At 46.5% G+C, this 26,697-nt stretch overlaps 1 protein-coding gene across 1 annotated transcript in view; it reads left to right on the top strand.

The window, feature by feature from the left end:
- NCKAP1L (NCK associated protein 1 like) overlaps positions 1–26,697 on the top strand; it is a 231,139-nt gene that overhangs the window by 148,744 nt on the left and 55,698 nt on the right. The window contains 1 exon segment of the mRNA XM_029595128.1: positions 1,556–1,692. Within this exon segment, the coding sequence (XP_029450988.1) occupies positions 1,556–1,692 (137 nt within the window).

Genomic DNA, 26,697 nt, shown 5'->3' with positions numbered 1-26,697 from the left:
TGATGGCACTCAGTCAGCAGTGAAAATCTGTCCCCCACAAAACAGCTTTTCTCTCTTATTAACATCCCCGATTAGTTGCTTTACCTTAGGGATTCCCAAACCTGTCCAGATGACCCCGTAACCAGTCGGGTTTTCAGACTATTAGCAATGAATATTCATGAGACTAATATGCATATACTAGATAGCCTGAAAACTTAACTTAATGTGGCGTCACTGGGACAAGATTGGAAAGCCCCACAGGGGAAAGCAATACCAGTTCAAGAGCCACAGACTTCTCTAATTTTCAGGGTAACTACAACATGCAGATCAGTTGAGCTCTTAGACCAAGAACTCTGGTCCTCATGGGCCGCAGCAGGTCTGGTTTTCAGGACTTCCATAATAAATATGCATGAGGAAGATTTGCAGGCACCACTTCCATTATATATAGATCTTACCTCTTGCATGATCATTGTGGATATCCTAAAATCTAGGCTTGTTTCTGGCACTACAAGACTGGAGTTGTCTACCCCTGTTTTGGACTGGGTAGCCTGAGAACCAGGTGCGTGATAGAAATTTTTGTCTTCCTGCAGTACCCTAATATCAAATGGCCTGGGGCGTGCATGGTGCACATGAGGATCACTGCACAGGGTTTTCCAATGCTGTGAATATGCACACGAGAGAGATTTGCTTGCTGGCACTGGAGACCCAGCACATGCAAATTATCTCATGCATGTGACTATTCTGAAAGTCCAGCCAGTTGGCTGTGCCTCCAAGACAAGTTTATAGAAACCTCAACGATGTGCATGATGGGTAGGGAACCTTCATTCTCAGTTTTTATTTTATTTTTCCCAGCTGTTTATCAGAGTTTGTTATACTGAACAAAAAAAATAGGAGAAAGTCAGTGGAATAAAAGAGTCGTTTTTTTCCACTGATTTGTTTTTCTCCTTTTTTTGTTTGTTATAACAAATGCTGATACATTCCCAGGAAAAATAAAAAGACAATTAAAAGGAAGGTCCTTAATGACGGGGGCTCAATGGTTCTCAATCTCAGCTTGTCGGGTGTTCAGGCTGCCCATAAATATTCATGAGATGCATTTGCATACATCGGCCTAGCCCATTGTACCCAGTGAGGACCATATTCAAAAGGGTTTGCTGGCTAACGTTTTTGGGGTTAATCAGACAACCCTGACGTCTACAATTCCCTCCCCCCCCCCCCCCTACTCACTGGCTAAATTTTCCTCTGGACAAAATTTAACTGGATAAAAAAGAGGCAATGCTGAGGTCATTCCCGGGGTGTGATTTTACTTTGTCCGGCCAGTACTAATATTCAGCAACGCCAGACAAAGTTACCTGAGTAAGTAACTTTCTCTGGGTAACTTTAGACCCAGATATTCAGCCAGTATGGCTTCCAGTTGTCCCATTAACTTTGTCCGGTAACCACTGTCTGAATATGAACCTCGGTGCCCTTCTCCTGCATATTGGTCAAGGGCAGCCTGAGCTACAACCCGGCCGGGTGGGCCTGCAGGAGCAGTCTGGGAAGTGCGGCTCTGAACGCGGCACCTTGGCTTTGTGTTTAGGTACTTGGAGAGACTCCTTCGGCAGGTTAGCAGTGGCCTCATCATCCATTCCCCGGCCGTGCAGAGCTTCGTGAGCGTTTCTCAGGATGCCAGCGGGGACCAGACGTTCCGGGCCGAGGAGTATTCAGATGTTTTAGGTGAGTGAAAGACGGTCTGACGAGTCAGAGCCATTGGGATAAACATAGGAATTGCACTAAAGACAAAAAAAAATAAGAATTGCATTTAAAATGGAGAGGAGGGTTGGGGGGACGACTTTCTCCAGCATCTCCCATCCAAAGAATATCCCAACCATGCGGTGCAATCAGAGTTCCTCAGAAATGTGCAGCCATCTCTGGCGTGCATGATCTTAGCAGCACATTCAAACACTAGAGACGCTCCTTTCTTTGTAACCTTTGGGAAAGGGGCCGTCCCACATCTGTAAGTAGATGCTAATTATGATATCATGTAGAGGTGGGGAAAATTGAGGACAGCTTAGGATCTGGGTACCCTGGCTTCTCATATCGATGTTTCCATTGACTGGGGTTCAGTCAGTCCCTATTCTAGCTCAGTGGTGTTCAAACTGGTCCTCAGACCCCCCTCCCCTCCCCCACCCACTCATTTCTTCAGGATATCCCTCATGAATATGCACGAGATAGATTTGCATGCACACATATCCTGCCTCTAGTGTATGCAAATCTATCTCATGCATAATTCATGAGGGATATCCTGAAAGCATAACTGGCTGGGGGAGAGAAGCAAGGACTTATTTGAGCACCATGAATCTAGATCGGATTCTCAAGCCAGTCCTCGGGACACACCTAGCCCAGTCAGGTTTTCAGGATATCAGCAATAAGGAAGTAATTTTCAAAAGGATTTACACACGTAAAACTGTGCTTTGGAAAATTTGTTACTTTTACATGCATAACTCCTTTGACAATTCACTCCTAAGCATGCAGGCGACAGATTAGCATGCACTGCCTCCATTGTATGGCAATCTATCTCTTGTATATTCATTGTGGATATCCTGAAAACTGGACTGGCAAGGTGTGTCCTGAGGACTGGGTTGAGAGCCCATGATCTAGCTCAACTAAACCATATGTACAAATTCAGGGGAATAAATGAAAAAGTAAGGACACTTCTTAGCCAGTAGGTGACCTATGTGAAAGGAGCTGGTGGTCACAGTTCAGCTCCCAGAGGACAAGTGTTCACATGGTTTGAATGGCACTCACTGTCACCCTGGTCTATTCATCGGCCCTTCATAAAATATTTATACATGCCTCATTTTTCATTCTCATTGTATTGTTGTAATTTAAGTACGGTTCTCTGTCTAAATTAGTAATCAGTACTTGGAAATCTCAAAATCTCCTTTAGAATTAGGTAATTTGTTATTTATTCTGTGTTTTTTGGCCCAGCAGTTTTTGTCCTGCTCCTTTTGGGGTTTCTAGCTTAATCACAGCCTGGCCTCTACTGGGCTACAGTGCCATGAGCCTTCATTCTCGGCTGCGCAGGGATTTTCCCCTATTCCCCTCCCAGCTCTACCCAGTACTTGAGTGGGGTGAGGGTGAGGGGTGGGGGGGGGAAGGTACAGACCACACTTCCGGCCAGACCCCAACCGATGTGGACCCTAACTTTATCTGCTAGATATCACCTACTGCCACTCCACTACTACTTATTTCTATAGCAACATGGCACAGATGCACATAAAACAGTCCCTTCTCCATACAGCTTGCAATCTATTTAAGATAAACAGGACAAATAAGACTTATGGAGATTCATTTATTATGGAAAATGGGTAAAACCAGCAAGGGTATGATCAGGAGAATTGGGGGGGGGGGGGGGCGGTGATTGGAAGCCTCAAAAAGGTGAGTTTTTAGGCTGGATATGAATGCAGCCCAGAGAGGGAGCATGAAACACTGACTGAGGAAGTCTTTTCTAAATGTACGGAGCGGTAAGATGGAAAGCACGGAGTCTGGAGTTGATGGACAAGAAAGACATAGGTAAGAGTGACTTGCCTGATGAGTGCAGTTCGCGAAGATGAATGTTGAGGAGCTGCAGGATGACTTAATCTGTAGGCGAACAAGGGGAATTGGAATTGTGTGCTGGAATGGATAGGGAGCCAGTGCAGTGACTTGAGAAAAGGGTCTATATGAATGTAGCAGTTTTGGTGAAAGATAAGTCATGTAGCTGAATTTAGCAAAGATTGTTGTGGAGGGAGATGGTTCACTGGAAAACCTGTACAGAGTAGGTTGCAGCAGTCTATGAGGGAGGTGATGAGAGTATAGATAAGGGTTTTGTTAGTATGTTTAGAAAGGAAGGGACAGTTTTCATGATGTTATATAGAAAGAAATAACTCATTTTATCAGTTTTGGGCATGTGTAGAAAAAGAGATGGGGGCTGATGACGTCAGCGGCTCGAGTGGCAGCCTAGCCTGGAGCTCCTGGCTATGCCGGATAGCATCCAGATAATATCGTAGCCATCCCTCCACCTTTTGATGCGGCTCCAACACCAAGCTCACCCCCGAAGGCTGCTGATGGCGAATCGGGCCCCCAAACCCGACTTTTGCAAGTTTTCCTACCAGAAATCGGCCCGGGAAAATTCTCCTGAAAAAACAAAATGGCCACCGTGACGGGAGAAGCGATCTCTGAGGCCTCAGCTGCAGCACCGGCACTCCCCGATTCGGAAATCCCTACTCGGGGTGAGTTTAAGGCTTGGTTTGGGGAGCTCAGCCACGATCTCAATTCTTTTAAATCTGAGATCCGTGAAACGGTGGGTGAAATGAAGGAGGAACTGTGTGAAATGGGGAGGAGGCTTTTTGAGTATGAAACCCTCACTGAATCTCAGGCAGATAAAATGAGCTCGCTGCAGAATAGCCATAAGGAAATGGCTAGTGAAATTCAGCAACTCTCCTCCAAACTGGAAGATTTAGAAAACAGGAATAGGAGGGCTAATCTGCGCTTTCGGGGCATTCCTGAGACCTCTGACTTTGCTAACTGTGTGCAAGTTATTACAGAGCTTTGCACTGATTTATTAGAGCAAGATGCAAACCAAAATGCTGCAGGCTCTGGAGGGTCTCTAGTGGTCAAGCTGGAACGGGCTCACAGGGTCCAGGGTCAGAGAGCTCCTAATCAACCCAAGGATGTGATCGCTTGCTTCCATGATTTCCCTGTGAAAGAGAAGATCCTGGCCCTGGCGCGCCAGAGGGGGAAGGTGCAGCTGCAGGGACATGATGTGCAAGTCTATGCTGATGTTTCCCCGACTACTATGAAGAAACGCCAGGCTATGAAACCTATTACTGCTGTTTTGATTAAAGAAAACATCCGGTACCGCTGGCTCTTCCCCTTTGGCCTCAGCTTTACTGTGCAAGGTACAACGCACAAGGCACAATCCGTGCATGAAGCGGCGGGCATCTTGAAGGACCTTGGCTATACTGTGACGGATTTGCCGCCATCTTCCTCGCCACGTGCCGACCGCAAGGAGGAACCTCGCTGGCAGCGGATGGGAAAGGGGGGAAAGAGACTGCGACGCACCCCGGATCCAGATATCGCGAACAGAGCCCCTATATGATCTGGCTGCTTTGGCTCTGAAGGCTTTGACACTGTTTCTTGTTAAGCCGCACCGGACGTGGAGGGTATGGTTACTGGTTATATGTTTGATAATATGCTGATGCTGCCGGGTGGGACGGCACCTGGGACGCTGTCTTCACTCACCCCTAGATAATGGGGGACCCAAGAGATGATTGTGGTTCCTTTGGGAGGGGGGGAGGGGGGGGAATGGGGAATAGTGGGGATCTCCTCTCTGGGAGTGCATTGCCTTGTTGTTTACTGCCCGGCTCACTGAGGGCTACGTGCTGCTTGGTACTATGTTTAGTTGTCTCTTGTTTCATGGGGGGACCTCTCCTGCTCTTATCTCTGTCTGCTCTATATACGCTGGGGCACTTGAAATGCACCATCACTTGTCCGGATGGCTACCTTTAAGGTACAGTCCTTTAATGTTAAGGGACTGAATACGCACCGTAAGCGTAAATTACTATATAAAGATCTGCAGCATGCTGATATTGCGATTGCTTGTCTCCAGGAGACACATTTAAAGCGGCGCTATGAGCATTTAATGAGCTCTGCCCTTTACCCGCATCAGTATTGGGCGGCTAGCTCTAAAGCTGCTAAATATGCAGGTGTGGGGATTCTATTTCACAAGGACTTTGCTTTTGAATTGCTTGACAGTGTTGCTGACCCTTTGGGTAGATATTTATTGCTGGTCCTTAATATTGCTGGGGTCTCGTATACATTGCTTAACGTATATGCCCCCAATGTTCACCAAGCCAAATTTTATGATGCGCTGGTGAAGCTGGTCCTCTTGAAAAAAGTGGGTCACTTGATGGTGATGGGAGATTGCAATCTGCCCTTAGACCCTGGTCTTGATTCCTCGGGGGGGCGATGTTCTACTTTGAAAAGAGACCGCAATAGCCTCCTTGCTTTTTTGGACCACTTTCAGCTGGTAGTTGTGTGGCGCTTTTTGCATTCCACCCAGAGGGATTATACTTTTTTCTCAAACCCCCATAACCTATACACTAGGATAGACTACGTTTTTGTGGATAGGGGAGTGATCCAAAATGTGCGCAAAGGGGTTATAGAGTCGATCACGTGGTCCGATCATGCTCCGGTGTGGGCTGAGCTGACTTTCCCTAATTATGACAAAGGCCAACGCTTTTGGCGCCTAAACGATAGCTTACTTGACAGTGACTCCTTTGTGGATCAATGTCGGTGGGTACTTACAGATTACAGTTCTCATAACCTTCACCCTGACATTTCGCCCATCACTTACTGGGACTGTTTAAAGGCAGTGCTTAGGGGGACTTTTATAGCTCGGGCCTCTTGGGTTAAAAAGGAGACCCAGCGGGAACGTTTGCTCCTGACTGCCAAATTATTGGACTTAGAACAGCGCCACAAGCAAACCCCCACTGAAGTGCTCCGTTTGGCCTTAGCTGACTACCGATCGCAACTTGGGGCGCTGGATGCGGCCAAAATTGCGCATGAGCTGGAGCAAACGGAACAAGTATACTTTGAAGGGGGCAATAAAGCGGGGAAGTTGCTTGCGCATAAGTTGAGAGCCAAACGCTTACAAAACACTATTACTAAAATTGTAGGTGCTCATGGTGCACCACTTACCTCCAATGATGCGATCCGTGACTGCTTTTTACAATTTTATTCTGCACTGTATTCCCATAACCACTCTATAGAGTTCAGGGACATACAATCCTTTTTACAGGACACTCCCTTATCCCAGTTATCAGAGTCCGCCAGGGATACGCTAGACAAGGATATCTCAGAATCTGAGGTGTTATTTGCCATTAAGCAACTTAAGGCTGGCAAGTCCCCGGGGCTGGATGGGTTTACTGCCCGGTTTTATCAATGCTTTGCCGGTGATTTACTTACCCCACTTTCGGCCATGTTTAATGCCTTGCGACACGAGGGGGTTTTGAATCCTAATTCTAATGTGGCGGGTATAACGATCATTGCAAAGCCGGGACGGGACCCTACCAAGTGTGGCTCTTATAGGCCCATCTCATTGCTGAACATAGACCTCAAGCTTCTGGCTAAAATTCTGGCTAACAGGCTTAACGGTTATGTAGCACAACTCATTCACCCGGATCAGGCCGGTTTTATCCCTGGTCGCATGGCGTCCGATAATGTGCGGAAGTTGTTGGATTCCCTCTGGTGGGTTAAGCGCCATCATATCCCCTTTCTTTTTATGGCTATGGATGCGGAAAAGGCCTTTGATTTGGTTCACTGGCCTTTTTTATTTCAAGTCTTGCATACCATGGGTTTTGGGCCTTTTTTCATTACCTGGATTCAGAAATTATATGATAAACCGAGGGCCTGCATTAAGGTAAATGGGGGCTATTCCCCGTTCTTTATTGTTGAGCGGGGCACCCGCCAAGGTTGCCCGCTCTCTCCATTACTATTTGCCCTATTTATAGAACCTTTGGCCCAACGGATCCGGTTGTCGAGGGACGTGATGGGCATTAGTGTGGGGTCATATTCCTCCAAGTTGGCGATGTTTGCTGATGATGTCATTCTGACCCTTGCGGACCCTCAGCAATCGTTGCCAGCCGTGGTAGAGATTATTAAAACCTTCAGTCAAGTGTCTGGCTACTCCATTAATTGGGACAAAACCGAAATCCTTAATATTACGTTACCGGAGGACCAGGCACGGGATCTGAAAGCCCGTTTTGCTTTTAAATGGGCAAAGGAGAAAATTAAATACCTAGGTATATTTATAGGGGCTCATTCTGATGTTTTTAGGCTTAACTATCCACCTCTTCTCGCTAAATTGTACAGGGAAATGGAGGAGTGGAATCGATACCACATTTCGTGGCTGGGACGAATTGCTACTTTTAAAATGAACATCCTGCCCCGGATTGGATACCTTTTCCAGACCATTCCTTGCGTCATACCAACTGCACTGCTTCTCAAGTGGCAACGCAGGATTATGAAATTCCTGTGGCAGGGGAAGCACCCCAGGGTGGCCCAGAAAGTATTGTTTCAACCTCGGGTGCGGGGGGGCCTTGCAGTGCCTAACTTATTACGGTATTATGTTGCGGCTCAATTACGAGCTGTTGTTGATTGGCACAGAACCACCGCCCGCAAACCTTGGGCGATTCTGGAGCAGGAACTTATCGGGCCACACCTGCTGACTAATATCCTCTGGCAACCTCCTAGCTCTGGGCCCAGATTGGAAGGCCTACCGGACACGATTCAGTGTACCTTACACCTTTGGTATAAATGGAAGCCTCAGGTGGTGGGGTCCAAGGTGGGGTCGGTCCTTTTTTCCCCCTTTCACTCTGGGTCATTCTTGGGGGGTACAGCTCCGCAGGTCTTTGCAGATTGGTTGGCTAAGGGTCTTTATAATTATAGTCGCTTCTGGGAGCACTCCTCGTGGGTGACGTTCTCCACTCTCCAGGCCCGGCATGACTTACCTCAGGGGGATTTCTATCGCTACCTCCAACTAATGAGTTACGCAAGAGCGACCCATATTTCCTGGGATTTACTCCAGCCAATTGGTCTCTTTGAGAATTTCTGCCGAGCGGCTGACAAAGTACAGCACTTAATGTCCAAAATTTATAAGCTGCTCCTTCAGGGTATGGGAACGCACCCAACATACCTGTCCGCCTGGGAGGCTGATCTGGGGTCCCCGCAGGGTGACGACTTTTGGGACACTATCTTTACAGTGGGGTGTAAGGGTCTTATCTCAGCCTCCTACTTGGAAAATAGTTTCAAACTCCTTTATCGGTGGCATTATACCCCCGCTAAACTCCATAAAATTTATTCCACGGCCTCGGATCGGTGCTGGAGGGGTTGTGGGGAGCGAGGTTCCTTTTATCATATGTGGTGGGAGTGTGCTGCTGTTTCCCAGTTTTGGCAGGGACTGGCTGTGTGGCTTTCAGACATATTGCATGTTTCTATTACTCTAACCCCCATAGTTGCCCTGCTTAACTCAGACTATCCACAGCTCGACACGGCCTTACAGCGTTTTGTTAGATTGGTGGTCACCTCTGCTCGATGTGAGATAGCTTTACACTGGAAGTCTCAGGGTGTACCTACATTATTGCAGGTTCAGTCACGGGTGGCAAAGGTTTGTACCCTTAGTAAGATTACGGCGCACCGTCGGAAACAAATAGGGGCCTTTCAGCGTACCTGGTCTTTATACCTAACATGGCAACAACAACAGAAGACGATATGATTTCCTTTTATGTTTGATTTTCTCTTATGTTATTTGTTCATACTACCTTTGCAGGAGCTCCCAGGGATGGTAGGGGAGAAGGGTGGGGGGTGAGGGGAACAGAAGGGGGGGGGATATGTTTACACAATAACTGAGAAAAGCAGAGAATCTGTTGTAAGTCTTTATTGCATCTATTCTACTGTCAATTTTGTTATTGTACATGCTTCACAGATGCTGTATGGTTTTGTATTGTCGGTATTATCTTTCTCTAATAAACCTTAAATTTCAAAAAAAAAGAAAAAGAGATGATCCCAAGGTATCAGGGTGTGTCTGGTTGCTAGCAAATCGTACATTAGAAAGAGATGCACCGGGGGCGCTAGAGAGCATAGGTGGACATGGACACTTTCTATTAGAAATCTGTCAGCAGCCCCAATATTGTCCTACAAAATCGGTGGCAACTCACTTATCCCTGAAAGATACGATGATATAAAATGATGGGAAATGTTAACAACCAGAAGGATGAGGAATTTGATGGAAAATACAGATTAGATTATAGACTATTTTAAAGAAGCAGAAGAGGCCAGAGAGCATAGTAATATAGTAATGATGGCAGATGAAGACCAACTGGTCCATCCAATCTGCCCTTCAAGTTGCTTATGGTAGTAATTGCCACTCCATGCAGGTTACCCCCTTGCATCCCTCTCTTCATTTCCAACGTCTAGCTTCTGCAGATCCACAGTGTTTATCCCATGCTTTTTAAAATTCATTTACTGTTTTCATTCTCACCACCTCTTGTGGGAGGGCATTCAAGGAATCCACTACCCTCTCTGTGAAGTAGTTTTTCCTGATGTTGGTTCCAAGTTGTCCCCTGTGAACTTTCATTTCATGGCCCCTAGTTCTACGGTTTCCTTTCTAACAGAAAAGATTTGGTTCATGCATCATTAATACCTTTCAGGTATCTGAAGATCTGTATCATATCTCCCCTGCACCTTCTCTCCTCTAAGGTGTACATATTCAGATCCTTCAGCATCTCCTCATACGTTTTCTGATACAGATCCCACACCACATTTGTCGCCTTTCTCTGAACTGAAGACAGTATTCCAGAAGGGGCCTCACCAAGGATTTGTACAAGGACATTATCACCTCCTTTTTATTACTAGTTATCCCGGCCTCTTTGCAGCCCAGCATCTGTTAGGTTTCAGCTCCTGAGGAAAGGAGGAGTTAGCAATCTTTATGCTTTGGCTCCTGTGGAAGAGGGGAGTTAGCAAACTGTTATGATCTACTCCTCAAGAAGGGAGGAGTTAGCAATCTGTAATTAATCTGATCCTGCGGAAGGAGGAGTTAGCAATCTGTTATGCTCAGCTCCTGTAGAGGGAGTAGTAAACAATCTGTTAGGGTTTAGACTGCGGAGTAGCAATCTGTTATGAATCTGTTGCCTCAGACTCCTGATGGAGAAGGGAGTAGCAATTTGTTACCAGCGGAGTGCTTGGAGAGGGCACTCAGCTGTAGAGGAATGTAGATAGGTGGATCCTTGGGCCGATGGCAGATGACTGCGCCCCCCGGAGGATATCCTGAGAGGGACCACTGGCTAGGCTTGAGTACGGAGACAGACACAGATAATTCTTTTATTAGACAGGTTAGTAGAACCACCAGAGGTGGTAGTAGTGAGCTGATATGCCCAGCAGGGCTGAAATCCCTCAGGTACTGGAACAGCGATCCCAGGGTTGAGCTGTAGAGAAACTATAGACAGTGAGTAGACAGGTTATGCTGTGTTCATAGCCAGAACTGGATTACAAAACTCACATAAGGTCTTTAGGAAGCTCAGTAACTGGAAAGGGTTAGGCCCTCGAGGAGTGAGTACCTGGTTCCAGGGAAAGCTCTGAGAGAGCGATGGTAACTCACAAATGTCTGTATCTGTGATAGCTTCCAGGCAGTAGAGAATCTTCAGAGTGTTCAGGAACATGGGCCCTCGAGGAGCGAGTACCGGTTCTTATCTGCAATCTGAAATAAAGAAAAGAGAGCGAAGCCCCCGAGGAGCGGGTACCCCTGGTAAGTCTGACGAGGCAGAATAGCTTGGGAGTAAAGCCGAAGCAATCCCCCCTTGCTAACTAGATTCGTTAGCGAATACTGAGACCTTTTATATTGGAAGCAGATGACGTCATCTCAGGGGATGCCCCTGAGGTTCGTGCTCTTGCTGGTACATCAATCGGAGCGCATGCGCGCCCTACATCATCAGGAACATGGCGGATCCGCAGCGTCATGCTGGTCCGGGGACGGCGGAGGGAGATGACAAGAAGACACCGTGGCTGCTAACCGTCCATCAGACCTGGAGGGAGTCGCCACAGAGGTAAAGAGGGCGGAGTGAGGTCGTCGAGCAGCGACGGACGCAACAGCATCCTTCTGTCTTAGTTATCACCTTGTCACATTGCTCCAGGGACTTCAGATTGCCAGACATCATTACCCAAAGTTCATCTCCTGTCTGTGCACATTAGTCTCTAACCCCCATCGCTTACAGCTCTTTTGGATCACCCCATCCCAGATGCATGACTCTGCACTTCTTGGCACTGAATATCAGCTGCCAAACCTTCAGTCGCTCTTTGAGGTTTCTTAAATCACTTTTTCATTCCTCTACTCCTTCAGGCTTGTCCACTCTGTTGTAGTTCTTAGTATCATCCACAAAAAGACAAACTTTACCTTCTGTCCCCTCCGTAATGTCACTCACAAAGATACTGAATAGAACTGGTCCCTAAACTCAGCCCTGTGCATGTTACTACTTAACACTGTTCTCTCCATTTACTATTATACACTGTCTCCTGTCAGTCAACCAGTTTGTAATCTACTCCACCACCTTGGCGCCCACTCCCAAGTTTCTCTGTTTATTCATGAGCCTCCTATGCGTGACTGTATCTAAAGCTTTGCTGAATTCCATAAGAACATAAGAACATGCCAAACTGCGTCAGACCAAAGGTCCATCAAGCCCAGGATCCTGTTTCCAACAGTGGCCAATCCAGGTCACAAGTACCTGGTAGGATCTCAAAAGGTTGATAGATTCCATGTTGCTTATCCCAGGGATAAGCAGTGAATTTCCCCAAGTTCACCTTAATAATGGTTTATGGACTTTTCTTCCAGAAACTTGTCTAAACCTTTTTTAAACACAGCTACACTAACTACTTTCACCAGCCATGAATTCTAGAGTTTAATTATACATTCAATAAAAAAATATTTTCTCTTGTTTGTCTTAAATGTATCACCTAGTAACTTAATTGGATGTCCCCTGGTCTTTGTACTTTTTGAAATAGTAAACAACTGATTAACATTTACTCGTTCCATTCCACTCATTATTTTATAGACCTCTATCACATCTGCCCTCAGCCATCTCTTCTCCAAGCTGAAGAGCCCTATCCTCTTTAGCCTTTCCTTATAGGGGAATCGTTCCATCCCCTTTATCATTTTAGTCACCCATCTCTGTACCTTTTCTAATTCTACGATGTCTTTTTTTCAGATGCAGGGACCAGAATTACACACAATACTCAAGGGGGCCGGCCTGCATTCGGACACGGGTTAAATAGGCGCTAATCCACCCCCTAATGCAATAGGGGATTAGCGCCTATTTAATGCGCGTCCGATGCGGTGTGAATGAGATAGCGCTCATCACATGCAAATGCATGTGAATGAGCCTATTACTCATTCACTCCGCATGCAAAAAGATAAATGTGCGTCTCAGATGCTCATTTATCGCTCTGCTATTAACGCCTCCTGGGGGGGGCAGCGCAAGGGTCGCCTAGGGCGCCCAATACCCTTGCACTGGCCCTGCTCCAGGGGCCTGTCTAACCCCTCTGGGCCCTGCTGTCTTATCCCCAGCTGAAGGGAACCTCCCTGACCCAGACTCCTTTGCTAAGTAATGGGCTGATACAGTAAAAAAGATGCGCAATACAGTAAAAAAATTTATTTAAATTAGGCTCAGCGGTTTGACAGCCAACGCTCAATTTTGCCGGCGTCATTTCTCGAGCCCGCTGACAACCACGGGTTCGGAAACCGGACGCCGGCAAAATTGAGCGTCAGGTTTTCAACCCGCAAGCCACGGGCCTATTTCAATTTTTTTTTTACTTTTTTAAACTTTCGCCATGATATTAAGTCAGAGGGTGCACAGAAAAGCAGTTTCTACTGCTTTTCTGTGCACTTTCCCGGTGCCCGGAGAAATTAGCGCCTACCTTTGTGTAGGCGCTAATTTCTGAAAGTAAAATGTGCGGCTCGGCTGCACATTTTACTTACTGAATCGCGCGGGAATACCTAATAGGGCCATCAACATGCATTTGCATGTTGTGGGCGCTATTAGGTTCGGGGAGGTTGGACACGCATTTTGGACGCACTATTACCCCTTACTGAATAAGGGGTAAAGCTAGCGCGTCGAAAACGCGCGTCCAAATGCCGGCTAACAGTGCGCTCCGTCGAAGCGCACTGTACTGTATCGGCCCGTAAGATCTTAAGGAGAACCATGCCAGATAACTATGGCCAGTTTTTTAAGGTGTTCTGAGGGAGTTTCTTATAAACTCTCTCACAGATGCCCAGTCTCACAGTCTTGCAAGGTTCTCTTGCAATTTCTCACAGTCCTCTTGTGATTTAACAATTTGAACAATTTTGTATCATCTATTTATTTATTTAAAATTCTTCTTGCCCACAACTTCACAAACATGTCCAGCTCAGGTTATGTTACATTCATAAATTCAACATAATAAAACTAACAGACACGATAATTCATTTGACATAAAACAATAAAATCCCATCATAAAAACATCATGTGTCAATTAAAAGCTTCTTCAACTATTGAGTGCCCTCTGATCTCAGCGATCGTTTAGGAACATACAGCTCAATCAAATTTCTTAACACACAAGGCTCTTTAACAGCTTAAAAACAATTGTCATCAATCTAAACCTCACTCTCCACTTGACTGGTAGCCAGTGGAGGTCCCTCAAGACCCGAAGTAATGTGCTCTCTTCTTGAGAGCTCAGGCAAAACATGAGCAACTGAATTTTGCACTCGTTGTAAGGCCTAAGTATAAAGTGATACAATAATCCAGATGGCTAAAGACCAGAGCCTGTATCACTGTGCAAAAAAGATCTTGAGATTAAAAAAAACCTTTTCAGCGGTCTTGAGCTTATAAAAAGCTACTTTAGTTACATGACGTATCTGTTGCTTCCTTGTCAGCTGAGAGTCTAAAAAGACGCCCAAGCTTTTTACTTCTGTTTGAATTGGCAGGTACACACCATCACTCTCCTCAACCGCAAAGTTAGAAACACCTGCAAAGCCCTTACCCACCCACAAATGTTTTGGGTTTTTTTTATATTAAGGAATAGAATAGATGGTGATCATTCAGCCACTCTCTTACCCTATTAAAGATATTCTGTAACCTAATCTCTGGAAACTCGCCCCTTGGACCACAAGACAAGAAAAACTGAACATCATCGGCGTACATAAAATATTTTACCTCTAGCGAATGTAATAATACACCGAATGATGAGAGGTAGACATTAAACAGTACCACCGAGAATGCAGACCCCTGGGGCACTCCCCACTGACTTCTTCACCATGAAGAGCACTTAGCCCCTATCTGAGCCCTCCGTGTTTTGCCTGTAAGGAAGGACTGAAACCAATCAAGCACTGTGCCCCGCCCCCAAGCCATACAGAGCCAGATATTTAAGTAATGTCTATCTTTTTAACCAGTTCTCAAGCCACAGCGGAACATCGCCTCCTATAACATGACTTTTTAATTTCCTCAAGAATCTCTCATGAGGTACATTGTCAAACGCTTTCTGAAAATCCAGATACACTTTATCAACTGGCTCACCTTTACCCACATGTTTATTCACGCCTTCAAAAAAAATGTAGCAAATTGGTGAGGCAAGATGTCCCTTGTCTAATTCCATGCTGACTTTATTCCATTAAACTATATGTTCAGTAATTTTGTTCTTTAGAGTACTTTCAACCATTTTTCCTGGCACTGACGTCAGGCTCACCAGTCTGTAGTTTCCCTGATCGCCCCTGAACCCTTTTTAAAAACCACTGTTACATTGCCCACCCTCCAATCTTCGGTTCCAGTACGTACCCAGATCAGTCCAGACTGCTGGGTTTTGTACCCCTGCCATCAGATGGAGACGGATAAAGTTTTATTGAAACTGCTATATAACCTGCAGTCCTTCAGTATTTTTTCTGTCTTTAGTAGATGGCAGATAGAACAAAACCTGCAGTCTGAAAAAAAAAAAAAAAAGGAAAGAAAGTAAGATAGAGGATTTCATGTGGGAACCTCCCAGGGAGTTGTAAGATCCTGGTGGGGCTATCCTCCTTGGTCGAGACGGCCAAACAGGGGGTTGGTGACCCACCCTTAGCTCGCTCCAAGTTCTATGGGGCTGATATCTGGTGGTCCAGATCCCTCAGCTCACACCAAGCAGCAGTGTGATAGGCTGGTGATCCTGTCCCTTCCACACGGATGCAGGGAATTATTTATTTTTGTATTGTTCTTCCTTTGTTCGTCTGGTTTGGCTTAGGTTTTAAAAAATAAAATAAAATAAAAATAAAAGTTTCTTTTCCCAGCCAATGAGCACGGGGGAGTTATTGCAGCGGACAGGTTTCTCAATCCTTGTCTTTTTTTTTTTTTTTAACTCTTCATTTATAACATTTTATTAACAAAGCATTTCAACTTTGTAAAGAAACAACAGGACAGATAAAGAAACAATAAAAGAAAGAACCATATTATTGAAGAAAACAAATATCCTAAACTTTACTAAGAAAACAATATACCAGGAAGGGGCAGAGAGAATAAGGGAGAAAAAGGAAAAAGTTAGAGTAAAGGCATTAGCTAGAGCAGGGGTCGGGAACCTTTTTGGCTGAGAGAGCCATGAACGCCACATATTTTAAAATGTAATTCCGTGAGAGCCATACTAACTACAACCCCCCACCCTCCTGAGCCCCCCAAGACCTACCAAATTAATTTACTACAACCCCCTTCTCTCCTGACGTCCCCCAAGACCTGCCAAATTAATTTACTACAACCCCCCACCCTCCTGACCCCCCCCCAAGACCTGCCAAAAGTCCCTGGTGGTCCAGCGGGGGTCCAGGAGCGGTCCGGGAGCGATCTCCTGGACTTGGGCTGTCGGCTGCCAGTAGTCTCATATAGGCTATACCTGCCTTCTAGCCTGAAGATATACAACACCTTTCATGTTTCCTTGCTAAAACCCTTGGTCCTTTCTCCTTTTTACTGTAAACCCCCAGAATCAGCACCTGTGGTTTCCGAAGACGACCAGATCTATCAAGTCAGCGACATCTTGGATGTTCGGTACCATCACAGAAGGTGGGAGTACCTGATCTCCTGGAAGGGCTTCGGTCCAGAAGAGAACACTTGGGAACCAGCTGTGAATACTCTGAATAAAACCCTTCTCCAGCAATTTCATCAAGCTCATCCTGACAAGCCTGGTCCTTCTGTGAGGGGGCGTAAGAGGAGGGGTAATTTTGGGAATCCTGCCCGCGGTCCCCTGCAGCCGGCTCCCCTTACCTGACCCAGCAGGCCCCGACACAGAGTACCGCCCGCTGGTGGCTCGAAACGGCTGCTGTGCGTCCTGGCCGCTGCAGGCCTCCCACGCGGTCCAGGACACCGCCAGCAGGCTTCCTGCGCACGCCTCCCTAGGCAGCATGCGCAGCACCTGCCACGTCTTAAAGGGGCCATGGCGGGAAACCTCGGGCCGGCCTCCGAAGATGACGTCAGACGCCCTGGCTATTTAAGTCCAGCTCAGACCAGCATTCTCTGCCTTGGCAACAGGTCCTACTTACTGAGTGTGTGTTGCTGCATTTCTGTTCGTTCCTGCCTATTCCTGAGTTCCTGCCTGCTCTGGTGTTTCTGCCTGTTCCTCGCCTGTGGTTCCGCTGCCCCTGGCTCCTTGCCCCTTGGATGGTCTTCTCGGTATCGACTTTGGCTTGGCTTCCTGGTTTCTCTTTGTCTGCTGCCCGTCCTGACCCTTGGCTTGTTCCTGGCTACTCAGAGTCTGCTGCCTGCCCTGACCCTTAGCCTGGTTCCGCGTTCAGCCTGCTCTCCACTTGCCCTGATGTCTGGACTGCCCACGGTGCTTCTGTACTCAGCCTGCCTTGACCTGGACTTCCTGACACCGTCTTCTCTGCTGGTTCACCCTGCACCGGGAGACCCCCGCCTAAGTCCTGCCGGCCCCGGCACCCAAGGGCTCAACCTGAGGGGAACGGGGTTGGTATAGGTGAAGCTCCTGCTGGGTCTCCTGGATCTGAACTGCCTACCGTCCACGAGGTCCCCTGGGGGTCGTACCTCGGGGATGTTATCAACATTCGTGCTGGCCCAGGGTCCACACAGCTAACAGCTGTGGCCTCTCAAAGTTCTGTTGTATGTCTTCCCTCCATGGCCTCCGGTGGGAAAGGTTATTCAACGAGAAGAGAGGTATCTCGGTCACATGATTTTAGTGGCTCTGGAGTGGCCACGCTTCCTTGGTTCATGAATCTTATCAACATGACCATAAACGGGCCCCTAAGGTTCAATCACTGGGGAATCTTCTTCATTAGGGCCCCATATTTTCAGACCAGGCGGTTCATTTCTGTCTCGCGGCTTGGAGTTTGAGAGGAGGTACCTGTCGCAACAGGATTATCCTGAGGCAGTTATCACTATCTTTCTGCAGGCCAGGTGGACTTCCACATCTTTATCTTATGTTTGAGTCTGGAAAATCTGAGTCCTGGTGTCTGGATCGGGATGTGGGAGCTTTGCAGGCTATGGTATTGTCCTTTCTGCAGGAGGATTCAGTTAAAGGTTTGGCCTTTAATTCACCGAGGGTTCAGGTAGCAGATCTCTCGTCTCTGGAGGCAGGTACACGGTGGTCCTTTGTCCACGCATCCAGATGTTGTACGTTTTCTTCGAGGGGCAAAGAACTTGCGACTTACGGTGAGGAAGTTTGTCCATCTTGGAATTTGAATCTGGTGCTTTCAGCCTTATGTGCAGCTCCTTTTGAACTGCTGAGGAGAGTGACTTTAACTCTTAAGGGGTTTTTCTAGTGGCTATTTGCTTGGCAAGAAGGATTTCAGAGCTACAGCCTTTGTCACGTCAGTACTCTTTTCTGTAGATTTCAGAGGCAGGTGTGTCAAAGGTGGTGTCAGAATTCCATATTAACCAGACTGTGGAACTTCATTCTTTCAGACCTAGATCCCTGTGCTCTTCATGCAAGGGAGCTGAGGCTTTTGGATGTCCAGCGGGCATTGTTGAGATATCTGAAAGTAACTAATAATTTTCATTCTTCAGACTACCTTTTTGTGATTTGGAGTGATCCAAGGAGGGGACGTCAAGCATCCAAAGCTACAATTGTGTATTGGCTCAAGCAGGCGATCGGTTCAGCATATATTTCTAAGGGTCGGCCAGTGCCTACAGGTTTGAGGGCTTATTCGATGTGTTCACAGGCAGCTTCTTGGGCGGAGGCCCAGCAGGTGTCCCCGCAGGAGATTTGCAGGGCAGTGTCTTGGAAGTCATTGCACATTTTTGCCAAACACTAACGAGACTTTCCAGGTCCCACCCAGTTTGGGTACGTACTGGAAAGGAAAATTGGTTCTTACCTGATCATTTTCATTCATTTAGTACCACAGATCAGTCTAGATACCCGCCCATGGTAAGAAGGGGGAGAATCGTCAGTTCGGTTTGTCTGTTGGTTTTTTATAGTTATTTCAGAATTGTTAGCTGGTCACTATGCTGTTGTTTTTTGCTGGGGTTCCTTTCCCAGGGACACCACCTTTCTGTTCGTGGGGTATAGGTTGGGCTGTTAAATTTCGTTGATTTATTCGCATCTTGGCTTGGATACAGGTCCATACCAAAGGGCTGTAGGTGGCACACTTGGTTATATAGGAGTTTCAATAAAACTTTATCTGTCTCCATCTGCTAGCAAAGGTATAAAACCCAGAAGTCTGGACTTATCTGTGGTACAAAAGGAACTAAAATTATCAGGTAAGAACCAATTTTCCTGTACCATAGCTGATTTTAATGATGGTTTACAAATTACCAATAGTATATCTGTAATTTCATTTTTTAGTTCTTTCAGCACTCTGGGATGTATACCATCTATGTCTTAGTACATCTTCCAGATTCACTGAGATTTGTTTCATTTCCTCTGGATCATCACCTTTAAATATCATTTCTGGCATGAGTATCTGCCTTACATCTTCCTCAGTAAAGACCAAAGCAAATAATTCATTCAATCTCTCTGCTACGGCCTGGTCCTCCCTTAGAGCCCTTTTTACCTCTCAATAATATAATGGTCCAAATGACTCCCTCTCAGGCTTTTTTGCTTCGAATGTATCTGGAAAAGTTTTATTATGAGTTTTTGCTTCCACAACAAGTTTCTTTTCAGATTATTTCTTTGCCTTCCTTATCAATGCTTATGCTGTTTCCTGTTTTCTTCATTCAGATTCTTTTTCCATGTTTTGAAGGATGTTCTTTTGGCTAGAATAACATCTCTCACCTCACCTTTTAATCCTGTCGGCAGTTGTTTGGCCTTCTTCCACCTTTTTTAATGCATGGAATACATGGGTCTAGGCTTCCAAGATAGTGTTTTTAAATAACGTCCATGCCTGATATAAAATTTTGACGTTTGCAACTGCTCATTTCAGTTTTATCCTAACCATTTTTCTTATTTTATCATAATCTTCCTTTTGAAAGTTAAATGCTATCGCAGTAGATTTCCTTTGCATCCTCCCTCCAGTTATCAAATCAAATTTGATTTAAAGAACCCACGGTGGCAAAACCCTTATGGCGCCCATAGATGACATCACCAGCCCTCACTATAAGAAGACAGCCTGGATGCTCACCCGATGCCTCATCAACATGTCCAGCTATGTTCAGTAGTACATGTTGCTTCTCATTTTCGTTGTCCTGCCTGTTCTAGTCCTCGTTCCCCAGCCTGTTCCAGTTCTGACTGCTTGACCTACTCCTGCCTTTCTTGCCTGCTTCAGTCCCATCCATTCCTCTTCCTTTTCCTTGAATGGATACTTGGTTTTGACCCTTGTCTGGACTCAAGTATGGCTGATTGTTGCCTGCCTATGACCCTAGCCTGGCCTTGGACCACCTCTCCAATCATCAGCAGAGACCCTCACCTAAGAACTGCTGGTCCCAGCACCCAAAGGCTCAACCTGAGGGGAATGTGTGTTGGTAGAGTTGAAGTTCCTGACTGGTATCTGCTTTCCCTGGGTCCACCTGCTGACTGTGAGGACCTGCAGGGCTACTCACGGCAGGTAAAGCCAGTCTCACCTCAGCCCAAGGATCCACAGATACAACAGTTTGCTGAGGCCATGGACTTGGCAGGCTTGACTTTGCTGCAAGCCATCCATGGCATTGCTTGCAGGACCAACAAAGTGCCTTGGAGCTCCTGACCGCAGTGATGGACTGCCTCACCATGCACTTGGATGCCCTGGACTGCCGCACATCTCTGCCTGTAGCAGTACCGCTACCTCCTCCAGTGCCCAGTCGACCTGTTCCTCAGCTGCTGGCTCCTTCCCGGTATGCAGGTGATACCAAGCAGTGCTGGGGATTCTTCAACCAGCGCAGAATGCACTTTCAGTTGCAGGCTCCATTTTCCCTGACGACCAAGTTAAACTACGTATATTCTTTCCTTACTAGACGGAACAGCACTGGCCTGGTCTTCCCCACTCTGGGAAGAAGGGGAACCCATTCTTCTTGATTTCCAATAGTTCATGGAACATTTTTGCTCTGTCTTTGAGTAGTCAGGTCAAGCAACTGCAATGGTTTCCAATCTACTCCACCTTCGCTAGAGCTCCCAAACCCCAGGCGAGTATTTGGTGGAGTTTAGGACTCTGATGTCTGAATTAAATTGACTGGAGGACTGCCTGGTCGCCATCTTCCTGGAAAGTCTATCAGGGAAGATTAAGGATGAACTTGCCACCAGGAAGCTCCTACTTCATTAGAAGTCCTTATTGCCCTAACTAGCAAGATAGATAGACACTTGCAGGAAAGGCTCCAGGAGACTTGCCCGGCACACAGAAGCATCTCTTTGGCACCTCGCTTCCAGTGCCTGATCTCACCAGCTACTGCCATGCCCCTAACCTCTCCTTCTTCTCCAGAAGAACCAATGCAGTTGGGTCATTGCTGTCTAGCCCCAGAAGAGAGACTCTGTCACAGGCAAATGGCCTCTGTCTCTACTGCACAGCTCAGGGCCATCTCTTGGATCACCGTCCCGAGAGGTCAGGAAACATCAATGCTGAGGGTCATTTGGGGAAATGACCCTAGGCCTCATTGTTCCGGCTCCCTAACTCCTCTTGCCAACCACACTGGAACTGGGCCCAACTTGTTCCTCCTCCCAGGCCTTAGTGGATTCTGGCTCAGAAAGAAACTTCATTTTACAAGACTTGGTCAACCAGTTGCAGATCCCCACTGGCCAGACGACTCCTCCACTCTGATCCTATACATCAGTATCTTGCACCCTGAGAAGATCAGCTTGCATGTTATCCCTAGAGCCATTAACCCATTATACTCGACCTGATGTGGCTCCAAAATCAACCTCATTTTGATTGGACCACCTTGGAGCTCACCTACTGGGGGCATGGATGTACAGACTTCTGATTGTTACCCGTAGAACAATCAGTCAAACATCAATAATACTCAAAGACAACCAGAAAATTGAACTAGCAGAAAAAGTACGTAACCTGGGAATAATAATAGACCCTGAAATCAATCTGAAACAACACATATCACTAAAAGTAAGGGAAGGTTATGCAAAACTCATAGTACTCAGAAAACTTAAACCACTGCTAACTCAAAATGACTTCTGAACAATACTGCAGGCACTAATCTTCTCCAGCACAGATTACTGCAATGCCCTTATGCTAGGACTACCTAATATAACATTAAGACCACTGCAAATACTTCAGAACACAGCAGCTAGAATACTAACTGGAAAAAGAAGGAGGGACCATATAACTGAAACCCTAGCAGAGTTACATTGGCTACCAATTGAACACAGAATTAAATAAAAACCCTACGTATCATTCACAAACTAATTTATGATGAGAAATCAGACTGGTTGAACACAGCATTACGGGTACACACTCCACACAGGAACCTCCGCTCAGCAAATAAAGCACTCCTAACCATTCCATCAGTTAAAACAGCAAGACTGACACAAGTGAGAGAAAGAGCCCTATCACTAGCAGGACCCATAATCTGGAACACAATGCCTCCAGAGATCAGGCTACAAAGTGATCTCAAGACATTCAAGAAAAACCTAAAAACATGGCTTTTTAAACAAGCATTTTACAAAGAGACAGGAGAATAGAGAGAAATATTTCAGGAAAAGACAGAAAGGCACCGACATACAGTCCTTAGGACTATATAGTAGATTAGTCTACACCACACCACAATAAACCATAACTATAATACTATGTGTAATAAAACTACCGGTGTAAGTACCTTGGTACAATTGGTCATGAACTACTTCGCTAAATGACTATGTCTAATGATATATTGTAACCGAACCTTTGACGGCACCTGTTAGAATGTACTATTGTACACTTTTACCTACATTAAATATGTGCCTACATGTAAACCGTTGCGACAGTATTTAACTTAGCAACGGTATAGAAAAGTTTTAAAATTAAATTAAAATTAAATCTTGCCTGGTGACCGTGGCTTCCACACTTCTGGGACTCCTACCGCAATATGCAGATTATAAAGATGTCTTTTCCAAGAAGAGTGCTGAAGTCCTGCCACCTCACCATACAGCATTGGGCAGCATTGGGCTCATTCCTGGAGCTACGCCTCTGCAGGGCCAGATATACCCTCTGTCTCCACCAAAGGCTCAGGCCATGTCAGCCTACATCCAAGAAAATCTGCCCCGTGGATTCATCCCGCCTTCCTCTTCTCTGACAGGAGCTGGTTTCTTCTTCATTGCAAAGAAAGATGGATCTCTCAGACCATGTATCAACTACCATGGCTTGAATGCCATTGCTAGGAAAGACAATTACCCTCTGCCTTTAATAACCAAGCTCTTTGATCACCTAAAATGCGCTAAGATAGTCATGAAACTGGACCTCAGGGGTGTGCAACCTCATCCAAACAAGGTTGGTGATGAATGGAACACAGCTTTTAACAGCTACGAGTATTTGGTCATGCCCTTTGGGCTTTGCAATGCCCTGGTGATTTTCCAGAAAATGGTCAACAAGATATTTTGCGACCTGCTGTACACCTGTGTGGTCGTATACTTGGATGGCATACTGATTTTTTTCCCAGACTTTGAGCTCCCATCATAAAGATGTTCGAACCGTCCTGCAGCTCCTTTGGGAAAATAACCTCTGTGCCAAACTGGAGAAATGTCTCTTTGAGCAAGAGGAACTCCTCTTTCTTGGGTATATGGACCCCTCCAAGGGTATATGGATCCTGCCAAGGTAAAATATGTCATGGAGTGGTCTCACCTGGTGGGGCTCTAAGCCTTACAAAGATTCCTGGGGTTTGCTAATTATTACTGCCAGTTTATTCTTAACTAATTCTCCTTGGCAGTTCCCCTTACCACACTTACCTGCAAGGGCACTAACACCAAGGACTGACCAACAGAGGTTACCAAGACTTTCCAGAAATTAAAGGATGCCTTTGCTCATGTACCTTGCCAACACTACCCGGATCCCACACAGTCATTCATTCTGGAGGTAGATGCCTCTACCTTTGGGATAGGGGCTGTCCTCAGCCAACACAACTCTGAAGGGGTACTTTGTCCATGTTCCTTTTTCTCCAAGAAATTCTCCTTTGCAGAGTGCAACTACAGTATTGGAGATCGGGAGCTCTTGGCAGTCAAGTTGACTCAACATCGGATCACCATTTACACAGACCACAAAAGCCTTGAATATCTACATCAAGCTCAGCAGCTCAATACTAGACAAGCCCATTGGTCTTTGTTCTTTACCCGCTTTGACTTTGAGTTGTGATATTGCACTGCACTCAAGAATCAATGAGCAGATGCCCTCTCACATTCTTTTCAGACTGAGGACATTCTGGAACCTCCAAGGCATATCATCGATCCTGCTAAGATACTCCTGGCAACAACGGTATCCATCCATCCAGGTAAAGTGGTAGTACCTTCCAGATTGCACAAGAAAGTGTTAAAATGGGCCTATGACTCCCATGTAGCAGGATACCCTGGATGGGCACGAAGCCTTGAACTGCTTCAATGGCACTACTGGTGGCCCCAAATGAAGCAGGACATTAAGGTCTATGTCAACTTGTGTCCTACCTGAGCACAGCAAAAAGCTTTACATGGCCAACCCTGGGGGCTGGTACAGCCATTAACAGCTCCCAGGGAACCCTAGACCCACTTGTCCATAGACTTTATTATGGACCTAATTGATCGATTCTCCAAGATAGCACACTTTGTCCCATTGCCTGGTCTACCTTCCACCCCAGAATTGGCACATCTTTTCACCCTCTACATCTTTCGCTTACATGGCTTACCAAATCATATTCTATTGGATAGAAGAGTCCAGTTCACCACGCGATACTGGTGCTCTCTTTGCAAGACGTTTGGTAGCACGCTTGACAATACAATGACCTATCATCCACAGAGCAACAGGCAAGTGGAGCATACTAACCGAACACTTAAAACATTCCTTCACTCTTATCTCAACGAGCGTCAGGACAATTGGGCCATCTTCCTGCCAGGGGCTGAATTCTCCCACAACAATCACGTTAGCATAGCCACTGGCTCTTCTCCTTTCCAGCTGCTTTATGGGAAACAACCTCTGCCTCCACTGCCACTACGCGTGACAGTTTTTTCAACTGCAGCTCAAATTTTGGCACAAGAATTATATGATCTATGGGAATAAACCAATCTATTGACTGAAAAAGCTACCATGCAAGCCAAGAAGATGGCAGATGCCCGAAGTAGGCCAGGTCCCCAATGCAAGACAGGTGAGAAGGTTTGGCTAAGTACCTGACACTTACATCTGTGGCTTCCCTCAATGTGTTTGGCACCGTGCTTCACTGGGCCTTTTCCAGTGTTACGGCAAGTAGGCCCTGTCACGTGTCAGCTCAGGCATGCTGCCTACTTTAAAAATCCACAACATGTTTCACATCTCCCTTTTCAAACCTGTAGTGCATTCTTGGCCTTCTAGAGTGCTGCTCAAACACCAAGAATGTGTTGCTGATGGAGACACAACATACAAAGTCCAAGAAGTCCTGGATTCCTGCCAGAGGGGAAAGAGAATAGAGTATTTGATCTCCTGGAAGAACTATGGCCCAGAAGAAAATTAATGGGAGCCATTGTCCAACATATTGGATCCCAACCTCTTACAGGACTTTCATCAGAAGTACTCTAGAAAACCCAAAGCCTTAGAAGGAGCTTAAGAGATGTGGTACTGTTGTGTTTGGAGGTCCACAGGCTGCCCCTGTGAACCGCTGCCCTTACCTTCATGGCTGGGCTGGCCGCACTCCCTCGTGGCACGGCAGGATGCCGCCCACACCTTCCTCAACGCAGCTACACAACGCCATCCCCCACTGGCATGGCAGGATCCTGCACGCCAACAGGCCCCAGCTCCTGAAGGAGCTCCGATACCGCCTGAATGCCGTCATGCTCCTGACATGGCTCTGACACAGCCTGAACACCGCCATGTTTCTGCTCCTCCCTGGGGTCTCCATAGACATGTGCACATGGCACACATCATCTCTTAAAGGGCCTGTGGCAGGAAAAGCCCTGCGGCGCCTTTTGATGACATCAGGAAGCCTTGATTATATAAGGATTCCCTGGTCATCCTAATGCTGCCTCAGCAAAGGGTCTCCTGCCTAGAGCAGTGCGTGTTGCTCCTGCATTCCAGTTTTCCAGCCTTGCCTTGCCCAGCCTATCTTATCCAGCCTTGCCTTGTCCAGCTCATCTCATCCAGTGTCTCCTCTCTGCTCCTGTCCTCGTTCATCCTGCGACCTGATTTCCTGGTACTGACGCCTTACCTTGGACCTAACCATGCTTACCTGTCGCCTGGACCCGACCATTGCCTTGGACCTGACTCGTTTGCTTGCCACCTGCCCCGACCATTGGTCTGTTCCCTGTATCTCCAGCCTGCTGCCTGTCCTGACCTCGGTAGTCCTAGAGGCAGCTCTGTGTTCCTGTGCCCATCCCCTAAGCAGCTCAGTCCCTTGGACTGAGCTGCTTAGGGGATGTCAATAGATGCTTTGTGGAATGCTTTGTGGAGTCAATGCTTAGGGGAGTCAATAGATGCTTTGTGGAATGCTTTGTGGAGAAAGCTTAGACCCACAGCCTAGCCCTGGTGACATGGAGCTCTATGCTGGACCTTTCATATATATTTTTTTAAGTTTCTTCCCAAGTTTTTCAGGTGACATCATGACGCATGCATCATTCTACAGACCCTCAGCCTCCTGAAAGTTGGAGAGGGGTTGCTTTTATGTC

This window comes from Rhinatrema bivittatum, chromosome 3, assembly GCF_901001135.1.
Source record: "Rhinatrema bivittatum chromosome 3, aRhiBiv1.1, whole genome shotgun sequence".
Classification (NCBI taxonomy): Eukaryota; Metazoa; Chordata; class Amphibia; order Gymnophiona; family Rhinatrematidae; genus Rhinatrema; species Rhinatrema bivittatum.
The sequence above is the reverse complement of the archived record's forward strand: the minus strand, read 5'-3'. Positions and strand labels throughout refer to the sequence as shown.